Source organism: Morone saxatilis, unplaced genomic scaffold (genome assembly GCF_004916995.1).
Source record: "Morone saxatilis isolate NCDOM2014 unplaced genomic scaffold, NCSU_SB_2.0 Contig17, whole genome shotgun sequence".
Taxonomy (NCBI): domain Eukaryota; kingdom Metazoa; phylum Chordata; class Actinopteri; family Moronidae; genus Morone; species Morone saxatilis.
The window spans coordinates 14,148,149-14,159,184 of NW_023339729.1; the positions used below are offsets into that span (position 1 = coordinate 14,148,149).

At 38.6% G+C, this 11,036-nt stretch overlaps 2 protein-coding genes across 2 annotated transcripts; one reads left to right on the forward strand and one right to left on the reverse strand.

The window, feature by feature from the left end:
- The first annotated feature begins 771 nt into the window (after positions 1 to 771).
- Positions 772 to 6,909, forward strand: zgc:101679 (uncharacterized protein LOC450058 homolog). The gene is made up of 12 exons (XM_035660363.1): positions 772 to 905; positions 1,301 to 1,347; positions 1,464 to 1,536; positions 2,861 to 3,020; positions 3,214 to 3,282; positions 3,403 to 3,523; positions 3,634 to 3,726; positions 4,159 to 4,223; positions 5,289 to 5,370; positions 5,513 to 5,559; positions 5,972 to 6,027; positions 6,149 to 6,909. The coding sequence occupies exons 1-12, from the start codon at positions 847 to 849 to the stop codon at positions 6,228 to 6,230; spliced, it is 954 nt and encodes a 317-aa protein (XP_035516256.1). The 5' UTR covers positions 772 to 846; the 3' UTR covers positions 6,231 to 6,909.
- Positions 6,571 to 10,950, reverse strand: emp1 (epithelial membrane protein 1). The gene is made up of 4 exons (XM_035660364.1): positions 10,116 to 10,950; positions 9,546 to 9,645; positions 9,101 to 9,241; positions 6,571 to 7,769 (listed from the first exon to the last, which is right to left on the reverse strand). The coding sequence occupies exons 1-4, from the start codon at positions 10,188 to 10,190 to the stop codon at positions 7,609 to 7,611; spliced, it is 477 nt and encodes a 158-aa protein (XP_035516257.1). The 5' UTR covers positions 10,191 to 10,950; the 3' UTR covers positions 6,571 to 7,608.
- Positions 10,951 to 11,036: the final 86 nt, after the last annotated feature.

Sequence of the window (11,036 nt, forward strand, 5' to 3'; positions counted from 1 at the left end):
TGTCTTGGTGACGTTGAGGAGAAGGTGACTGTCTTTACACCATTGGGTGAAGTGGGCAATGGATTGGTGATATGCTGTAACTGATTCGGCTGTGTCATCTGAGTATTTGAAGTATTTTGTAATGGGGATTCTTTAAAAAAGTAAAAAAAGTAAAAGTAACAAAAACACAACGTAAACAACACAGTACAACTTAATTGCATGTAAATGTATGAAGTAAAATACAAATGTATTGTCAATTAAATGCACTCGCTGCAGACAACAAGCCCTCTGTCAGTGTTACCATATAATTTATTATACTGTTGGATTATTTTTACGAATGCATACACATGTAACCAACATTTAAAGACTTGTGACTGTTTTATTTACTGTATACAATGCATTATATCATGTGAATTTGCAAATAACTACAAACTATAGCTGCCAAATGCTAAATAAATGTAGAGTAAAATGTAGAAGATACAAAATTACACTGTATTAATATTTCCCACTGATAGCAGAAGTACCACAGAATTGTATTTAAGTCCAGTCTTTTAACTTGAGTAAATCTACTTTGTCACTTCCCACCTCTGGCTGTTACCAACAGTAGAAATAAAAATAATAAACCTGTTCCTGCCATCTGTCCTTGTCTCAGTCTGATTTCTGTCTTCACACACATTATTTCTGTATTTCTACAACATTTCTCCTTATTTAGGCATTTATATATTATATATATAAATTATATATATTATATATATTATAACCGAATAAGCGCCGCCCCTTTTACGTGCGCCGACCAATGACAGTGCTCCTGTCAGTTGGACTTCCTGGTTTGGTTTGTTGTGTTTGTTCGATCATTGATCATTGATCATGGCTGCAGAGGGCGATTTTCTGGCGAGATATCGAGCTGTGTCAAATAAACTGAAAAAGTAAGGCTTCAAGTGAACACTAGTTCCAACAGAAAGAGGACTGAACATTAAGATTAACGGTGATAATGCTGCAGATGTTTACAGCTAGCACTAATGAGCCGTGTTCAGCTAACTGTTAGCTCACTGTCAGTGTCACATGACGTTATTTAACCTTCCTTTGTGTGACTGTAAGGTAGTTGTTAATGCAGATATCAGGTCAGTAGGTTTTAAGTGTTTAGTTGAGCTTAATGAAAAGTGATGCGTTGTTCGACAGCCGACGGTAAAGTGAATCTGACTGTAGCTTATTTTAGCCACAGTGGCTAGTGAATGACACACTGAGATATTCACACCATCAGGTCACTAACAGTCAGCTGGCTAATTTCGATATTTTAGAAAATCGTGTTTCTTTGTTTCAGGCGTTTTCTCCGGAAGCCAAATGTTGCGGAGGCGAGTGAGCAGTTTGGTGAGTGTCAGTCTTTACCACAACCCTTGTAACCTAACGCTACATGTACACTGTTAAACTATATTATGGAGTAAATACTGAATATGTCATCCAGCCTCACATTCATTGTGTTTCAGGTCAGTTAGCCAAGGAGCTGAAGCAGCAGGACTGCCTTCAGTATGCTGCCTTCTGTAACCTGGCCATGGCTCGGTGAGTGGACAATGCAGCAGACTGACCTGAACCACCTCAGTGTCTCACACAATACAAAACACTCTGTGGCCAGAAGTATGTGGCCACATAGTTTTATGTCCGTCTGCAGTTGTTTTCATGGTTTGAGCTTCCAACATACAGTGATATTGATAATCGCTATCAGCCTGCTTTCTGCTTTGTGGTAACTATTTGGGACATTTCTGTTTGTCCTCACGCACAGAAAGGCCCTTAAAGACATGTTTTAGCTGGACAAGATGTCGCTGTTTTTTTCCCAGTTTGGAATGAGGTTCTCAGCTATCACAAATGAGTGTAATGTTCATGTGTTCACATAGTTTCAGCCATGTAGTTTATTTAAAGTCCTATCTTAACAGGTAACTACGGGGGAGTAAAAAATCATGTTAAGGCCAGTTGTGATAAGTTAATCACATCTCAGAGCCTCAATAGATTTCATCCTCACCATGAACAATACATGGAAAAGATGTAGACTTGGTGAAACTTCACATGAAAGCCTTATTGGGCATGGTGTGCTCTACTGGGGTAAAGTGTTCTGATTGTACAATGTGGTTTGACCACATCAGATTGTCATTTGATAACTAAATTGTAGTGATTATTCTGTGGCCCCCTCTACTCAAAAATATGCCTTTCTTCTTGAGATGTTTGACCTTCACTGTGCAGAATGAACTGTGACAGTATGTCCAGTATGTAACGTATGTACTTATATATGTATATATAAGTGGGATGTAGAAACTTGAAGCCACCAGTGCACAAACACTGAGAATGGACTTTACAGAGAAGTAGGAGACATCTTATGTCCAACAGGAAAACTCGAACTAGAAATGAACAAAATGTGCATATTCCTTAGATTCTTGTATTTTTAATGAGGTTGAAGGAGACAAGCAGACTATTTGAATATATTGTAATGAATGTTTGGAAGGGAGCTTTAAATCTAACCTGTCTATTAGAGGTTTAAAATTAGTTTGACAGAACTTGGAATACTTGCATCACCCTGCTGAGCTCAGAAATATTCAGAATCATTAAAGCATCAACAATGTACTTCATTGTCTGTACATTAACTCAGTAAATTCTGATTGGTCTAAACAGAATAGTACATGTTAAATATTTAGTAACCAGTTTGTCAGATCCCCTCCGGTGAGAGATGGCTCCTCTCTAGCTGTTCGTGTCCCACACAATAAACCACCACAGGCTGACAGAGGAGCTGCTGGTGATCAGCCCAGAGAGCGCCTCTATCATTCACAGTGATGACATGTTTACTGTGGACGGTGCCTCTGTTGTCGTTACACATCCTGAATGTCTTTGACTGCAGGTGTGAGCAGACTCTTTTTAACGCTCCTGGAGAGGCTCTAGCGTTAACCGATGCTGCCCGCCTCTTCCTCTCATCTGAGAAGGAGAACAGGGCGCTGCAGGCCCCGGGCTTTGACGAGCACCTACAGGCGGCACTCAACTGCTACAGTTTTGCCATCAAGGTACACTATGATTCCTGGTTTGAATGAAAGTAGTACATTTAATGTGAAGTTTGTTATATTTGTATCCTGTAGACTATACAAACAGATTAAGAGTTATATTAAGAGATTAAGATTAAGAGAATAGATTATGGAGTACATTGTTCATCCCTATAGAGGCAGTAAAATAACGCTCATGTACAAAAATGGCTTACAGGTGTACATTGAGATGAACCAGCCTGTGATGGCAGCCAGTTTGTGTCTAGAACTTGGCAACGCACTCAAGGTAAAACTTTGGATGAGAGCTTTAAACTGTCCTAGAAGACAAAATGCTTTGATTTTTTTTAAAGTTGATATACTGCAATTCATTTTATGTTCATCTTAACTCCTTCTGTGGTGTCAATAGGAGATGAACAGACCAGGAGAGGCTATTGTTCATTACCAGAGGGCTGCAGAGTTGCAGACACAGACGCCAATTGAAGCTCTGCTATCAATGGGAGAAATGGCCACATGTAAAATTCTCACCCGTGAGTTCAGTCTGTCCATTTCCAGCTGATATGTAGCTGATACATACGTATATTATTGGACGTTACTGTCTGCAGTTTGAGCCTGCATGTCTCCTCTGTCTTCTGTTCAGGTGACTACGACGGTGCTCTGTCAGTGTTCACAGAGATGCAGCTGATGTGCCAGGAGAGAGGACTGCAGCTACCAGGCACCAGCACCCCTGTTGGTAAGGCTGTGCATTTATCTACAAGCTCTACCTGCTTAAAATAGCCTCTCTGTAATTCATCGTTTATTTTACTTTATTTTTTACTGCAAAACAAGTCTTCCTGCAACCTTGTTTTTTAGTTTTACATATTTATTTATCTCTTGTGGTTGTATATGAAGAATGCAGTAAATATATATTCTTAAAAAGTAGTCTTATGTATGAATTGGATCCCCTGTGATACAGTTTTCTAAATGGAGGTTGAATGTCAAAAACAAACAAAAAAATGTAATTGCTGAGATCAAAAGCTGGATGTTTAATCCAACTAAAGAAAAATAAACCACCTTCAGTAAGTGCCTCTTTTTCTGGTTAAATGTCCTTGTTGCATTTTATGTAATTACACTGACTGAAACTGTTTTCATTTCTCTTCTGTATCTTAATTTTCCTGGAAAAAAGGTGCATTTCTGGACATTGTGGCAAAATGTGAGATCTCCAGAGTACTATTACTGATGCTGCTTGAGGTAAGCACTGTGATTTTATAAATAAAGACAAGATATTCCAAGAAAATAATCATAATAGCTGTGTGACTGAAGTCGAGAATACATCCTCAAGTTCTGTTTTTCACTTCTCTTATGAAAAACTCTAACCAAGTATTTTTTACTACAGATACATAGAAACAACAACATCTGCCAAAACGTCAGTGTCAAACAGCCATTAAAGGCCAAAGGGTGAACTACCGGAAAGCGTAAGGCTCAGTTAAATTTTGAGCCTTAAAAGAAAGAAACACCTCCACATCAGCAACACAACATATAATTTTGCATTACTGATGCCACGACTATTGATATTGTATCACAATGTTGATTGTTTATTCCACTCTACACCTGCCTCAGTCAAAAATCAATCTTACGCAGCTAGAATTTTAACAGGCACTAAACATAGAGATCATCAGCCCGGTTTTAACACATCCGCACTGGCTCCCAGTAAGAATGGATTTTAAGATCATACTGATTCCTTTTAGAGCAGAGAAAGGTCCAGCCCCTACTTATACTGCCGACCTTTTAACTCTTTATGAGTCCCCAGCCTGAGCTCCTCTTTAGGTTGTTCCACAGTCCGGGCTCAAGACTAAAGGAGACTGCGCTCTCTCCATTAGGACGCATGTACTCTAATGTACTGTACTCTACTGTACTCTACTGGCCAGCTAAATCTGTTTAATCTTTTAAATCCCTTCTATAAACACACTTTTATAATCAGACATTGATGTGAACACAATATTTCCTGTGCATCCTTATGATTTAGTTTATTTTGGCGCACACCGCTATGTATTATGTTTTTAATCTCTTTTTAATAGTGTCTGATTGTAGTGTTTTTAGTTTTATCTGTTTACCTCATATATTGCTTTTAATCTTATTCTTTATTGCTACTTTTTTGTGTGTGTATGTAAAGCACTTTGTAAACATTGTTTTAAGAGATTTGTATTTAAATAAAGTTATTATTATTGTTATTATTATTGTTATTATTATTATTATTATTGCATCCGTAGATTAGTGACTGATTTAATGGTCCAACCTTTCTATTTTCCTGCGCAGCCTCCGCCTCAGAAGTTGTTACCAGAACATGCCCAGACCCTGGAGAGATACGCATGGGAGTCTTTTGACCCTCACAGCCAAGGTGAATGCTCCTGAACTGATAATAGAGCAAAAAAACGTGTCAATTATGTACGTTCTCTGTTTAATGCAGAAAATGTATCATAAATGCTGTGAGTGACATTCGTTTGAAGTGGTGTAAACATGGATCTTGTCCTCTCCGTCAGTGACCTTCCTGCCTGAGAATGTCTTCCTGCTCCTGCAGTCAGTAGTGGTGAGTTTCATCATCCACATACTTGAACAGTTCACAGGATTTCCTGATCCTTCCTGCCTCATACAGGAAAAATGATGGTCTTCATGGCCTTCACATGACAGTGATTAATGTGCTGGAGTTTGTCTTCCTTTGCCAATGGAATTATTTTTTTTCTGTTTGCAGCATTTGCAGTGGTGTCAGTGTTTGTAGACTTTTGTTTCGATCTGTATTTACAGTTCTTTATTGATGTTTATTCATGACTTCAATTACCCGTAACAAAGAAGATTCTGTAAAACAACTTGTTCTGGATCAACAGGCTCGATTTTATAAGAGATTAAAAACGGTGACAAGACTCTGAGAACTCGTCAGGGTCATCTGAATCTGCAGCTATGGTTTTATTTGTGCAGCGTATAACAGCAAATCTGTTTTGCAGATGGCGTGTCAGGAGAAAGACACAGAGTCCCTCAAGTCTCTTCAGACAGAGCTATGGTGAGCATTCAAAAATGTTAATTTCCATCTCGTGATGCGGGTTGAGCAGCATGTGTATTGCTTCTCCATCTGAATTCTCCGTATTGATTATATGTTGGTGTTTTTGTTTTACCACCCTCAGGCCGTTTCTGACTGCGGAGCAGAATCATCTTCTCCACCTGGTGGTTCAGGAGCGCATCACGCCGTCTGGACAAGGCATCTAGTACAGTCCAGTTTTTACTCACTTCCTCTGGGAACGATACTTTATATAATGGAACATTCCTGTTTCTGACTGGGTCTGTTGTAAGACCTGAAGAAGTGTTGTTTTCAAAATGTTAATGTTGTAAGTTGCACGCAGTACCAAACTTTGCCCTTATTGAGCAAAGTCCTGCAGATTTAGAAATCAGTGAAAATCCAATAGCATTTTCTAGAACTGTGTGTTGTTCTTATTACCTTGATGTGAAGATTTTGTCAGGATGATAACTTAAAACTAAATTTAAATTAATTTTAATGCAATCTTGTGTGTTCATATTTGAGTGAAGGCTACAGAACTGTAACAAACAGTTTTGAAACTTTGATATAATTTGTTTTATTAATACATGATATGATATGGCTTAAATTCCTATGTAATTACAAACAAAACCTTCTATTGCATAGTTATGAAATACGGTGAAATGAAACCACCATTGTCCTCCCTCCCTGGTTCACTTGTACAAATTGCATGTACTTTTCTTATGATAGCAGCCAACTACAGACACAAAATCAAACATGGTTAAAAAAAAATACACTCAATGCAAAATGTTACAAAAATATAATGATTACAATGTACATAGATTAAAAAAGGATACACTATACTTCAGTTGTAAAATAATGATACATGATTAAAACTATGTGTACTGTAAATTAGGCTTGTCTTTCCTGATTGTTCAAGTACTTCAACAAGAATGTTGTAGTTTCGCCAACATGCCGTACCTTCACAGATACATCTCAAAGGGCTTTTGTTTACTCTTTAGAGTTAGAACAGTTTTACATTATGGGAAATAATTCTTTCTTTCTTGTGAGTGTTAGATGAGAAGATTGATACCACTCTGTTTCTAACAGTGGTATTGATCTTCTCACTCTTTATTTCTCAAAATGTTGAGTGTCCTTTACAGTACTAATTGATATGGAGTTCTCCAAACCTACTATATAGAACTGCACTTAAAAGACAAAGGAAACCATTGATTCATTAATCATTTTATGATTATACTAATATGAAATAAGGGTTGCACCCTCCTAATCTCAATTATTATTTTGTGGCCCATACTGCCTTACTCATGAATAAACTATTGCCCTCTTCTCTTTTTAATCAAATAGAAATCTATTAAGTAAAGTCCAGCCCTTCATGTAATGTAAGCACGAGTTCCATTTCAATTTATAATATTCAGAATATAAACAAATGGCTCTTGTTTAGCAATTGGACATCATTCCCCCCATTTTCCTAGCTGCAGATGTAGATTAACAATCTTTTCCCTCCCAATTTTGAAACAAATCCTATTCATTACTTCCCCAAATTCAATCTGGGAATATGATCCCAGGCCTGCCCTCATTCCTCTTCTCTTCTCACTCACTCTTCTTCCGCAGGACGAGGTAGGTGATCGCTAAGATGAAGGTGAGGACAAAACAGATCCAGGCCAGGACGTAGGAGTGTCCGTAGCCTCCCTCTGTGTCGCTGGCGTGAAGCTCAGCCGTGTAGATTGAGGCTGCTATCATTATACACAGGCCTGCAGGACAGAAAAGGGGAATACTGTCACACACACCCAGACAAGGCAATTAAGAAGTCATTATCTTTCCTATTATAAGTGTATATAAGTGTAGCAGACGGGTCCACTGCAATCACAGTGAAATGAGAAACATGGCAGTATCACCTTGTTCATTTTCCAATCATATAAACTCATGACGATACATATTTTAGTCCCACTACTTTTGATTTCTGGCTGTTTTTTTTATGTGATAGCAGCAGTGACAAATATATTTATAAATATTTAATTTTATTGTGAAAGGATTACTGTATGTACTGTATTACAGTATAATATTGTAACTTAATGACAGATTTTACACCTTTGATAATTATCTGAATATTCTGCCCAAGTTGGAAACCAATAATAATCAATGGATTGATAGTTTGAGATAAACATGTCACAGTGGGCTCTAAGAAAATGTGATAATCTGCAAATTAATCAATAATGAAATAGTTAATTTCAGCCCTTATTAGCATGTTCACAAAAGACATTATCTTAACAGACTTCGGACACATCACTTCTCAGCCACCTGTTGTACAAACAGCCTCTCACCTCAAAAGATATTATTTTGGTTTCACATTTGAGCAATATTTATTCCGACCCTGACATCCTATTCCAACCAACAAATACCACCAAAACATACATTTAGAGGAGTTGTTCTGAAAACCCCATCGCGGTGTGACATTTGAGACTGAGCGGCTGCACTTAGAGGAGATCAATCCTGAAACACGGACAGTTATATTCTAGTGCAGTGACTTTCAATCATGCGTCACTGAGGCTTCAGATTTCACAGATTTAACAGGCTGAACTAGCTAAACCTGCAGACTCTTGAGCCAGGATCACACAAGAGTGAAAATCACTGACCTTCTGTATCTGCATCCATGTTTGTTTTAACACTATCATGCAGAAACACTTGTACATGCTGCGGCTGAGCTTTGCTTCCATAGACCTCATGTCAAATGTCATCTAAAGGATGCAAACAGAGGTCAAGAGATGCTCTCGATGTAGTTAGGGACACGTCTCAACTTATGCGTTTGCTTTGCTCTTCCTTGCCTCCTCTAAGCGAAAATTAATAAATTCTAACATGCTGTACTGTTGACAGCTAAGGCATTTTATGGTTAGTCCTATATAATGAAATTATTACACAGAAATAGCCTAAAAACACAAAGGTCTCCTACCGTTGTTGTACTTTACAGTAAAGCATTTAGCACACACCCTCCACAGACCGTCAGTCTCAGCGATAAGTAGCAAGTATTTAAATAAACTATAATTCTTACAGCTGCAGGTAAGACTTTTGACTCCAGGTTACTTACAGGCGATGAACTGTAAAATGCCAGTGAAGGTGAACCTCTGGCCTTTGGGCAGGGTGAACAGCTGAGCCACAAACACAAACAGGGCCAGAATGGCAAAAACACAGGCAAGCACTGAGGTGGCCTGAATGGCCTGGAGATAGTCTGCAGTAGGAGGAAGACAAAACAGACACACAGTCAGTCAAGTGTCAACAACAACACAAATACAATGCAATCTGAATTATAACTGCTTTATTAATACTATTAGCATATTACTGATAGCTTATGGACAGAATTATACTTAAAATGATCTGATTTCTGGCCATTAATGACCTTTTCTGAGCAGTTAGGAGCCTCTGATCAGCATCCTGTTTCTACATCTAAACAATCTCAGATCAAGTCAACCTATAAACTTCCTTGTGACAAAAGTAACATTCATTCATTCATTAAAACATCCATATAGTTTTACCCTCTGGGTAGTTTTTCAGGTTGGTGTAATGCCAGACTGAGTTTGCAAACTCCCACTTGCCCCACAAGTCAGTTGACACTGTATCAGTGATCCACCAGGCCTGGAGACAGAGGGAGAGAAGCATAAACAAATATCAAGACATACAGTGCTTGCATCACTTGTAAACCTCTGTTTAGTTAAGGTTTTGCAGATTTACTGTTTCAACAAATGTTTAAACTCGTCATGCTCCATGTATACACAAACAAGTGTTGACAGGCCTGTTATTCACTGTCAGTTGTTCAATATTCTGAAAGTGAAAGTCTGAGGAGGTATGTAGATTTGCAACACTGCGGGTGGCAAAACATCTCCCTGATATTTGACTCCTGGGTATTTCCAGGTGGTTTTATGACATAAGTGCTGGCTTGAGCTTCCACAGAGAAATACATATTGCTTTAGATGCTTGTATTTGCTCTGAAAACACGTGTATTGGCCTTTAATTGGCATTCATCAACTCATATAAAACCTTTTTGTTCTTCCTCTGAAGGCATGTGTGTTAAGCGAGAAAACCAAGGAAAACAAAACTCCACTTACATTATCAATGGTGGCCACCAGAAGCAGAATGATGGTGGTAATGTGCAGGACAACGATTCCAGCCAGCATCAACATCGTGGCCTTATGAAAACTGATAACTGATAACAGGGGGATTGAGGAAGGATGCACACCATTATTTATTTTCCACACACGGACTTATGTAACACAGGCTTGTACACGAGGAAGCACCAATTCTCTCTCTCTCACACACACACAGCTGTTCTCATATAAACACTGTCTCAAAAAGAAAGGGAAAAAAGAGAGGAGAGGAGAGCCCTTGCATGCAAGCCTAAACTCGCCCAACAAGTCTCGCACAGAGACATTTTGGACTCTCACACATCTGCTGTCAAACAGAAACACCTCTCTGCTCATATGATCACTGATATCTTATCTTAAAACTTTAAAAAACAACGTATTTCCCATCATTTGACAGCTCAAATGAATTACCATCCGTTTGTAACGCCCAGAAACACTCATCCGTTTGCAGTAACGACTCGTTTTTTGTGGCTTTAGACTGTTTCCGTCGACAAGAAAGGCGCATTTGTTTAGTCGGTGTTTGGGCATTCCCAAATGGGTGCTGCTCCGCAACACACACAGGCCCTGTACTATAGTCAACAACTTTCAAAAAGAGCGCGAGAATACCCCGAAAGAAAACAACAATAAACACACCTCTAACTTATAAACCCAAATATAAACACAGTTGACGGATCTTCGCGATGTTCATTACACACTTTGGAGTCGCGCGTCCTTTTAATGCTTTTTTGCGCTCACAGTCACATCCGTACAATTCTTCAAAGCGCAGCTGAAAATCTGTTCAACGCACTTTTTCTGCACTCTACACTACAAAAAACAAACAAACACACAAAGCATGCGTCTCACAGCTCAATATCAGTAAGGTATTACTTAAAAAAAAAAAAAAAA

Bases quoted from the DNA above. Each gene is read 5' to 3' on its own strand.
- zgc:101679 (XM_035660363.1), top strand. From the start codon at position 847: ATGGCTGCAGAGGGCGATTTTCTGGCGAGATATCGAGCTGTGTCAAAT. The intron at 3,524-3,633 runs GTGAGTTCAGTC...TCTTCTGTTCAG, and splicing joins CACATGTAAAATTCTCACCC to GTGACTACGACGGTGCTCTG. The intron at 3,727-4,158 runs GTAAGGCTGTGC...CCTGGAAAAAAG, and splicing joins AGGCACCAGCACCCCTGTTG to GTGCATTTCTGGACATTGTG.
- emp1 (XM_035660364.1), bottom strand. From the start codon at position 10,190: ATGTTGATGCTGGCTGGAATCGTTGTCCTGCACATTACCACCATCATT. The intron at 9,646-10,115 runs GTAAGTGGAGTT...CTCTGTCTCCAG, and splicing joins TGGTGGCCACCATTGATAAT to GCCTGGTGGATCACTGATAC. The intron at 9,242-9,545 runs GTAAAACTATAT...CTCCTACTGCAG, and splicing joins CCTGAAAAACTACCCAGAGG to ACTATCTCCAGGCCATTCAG.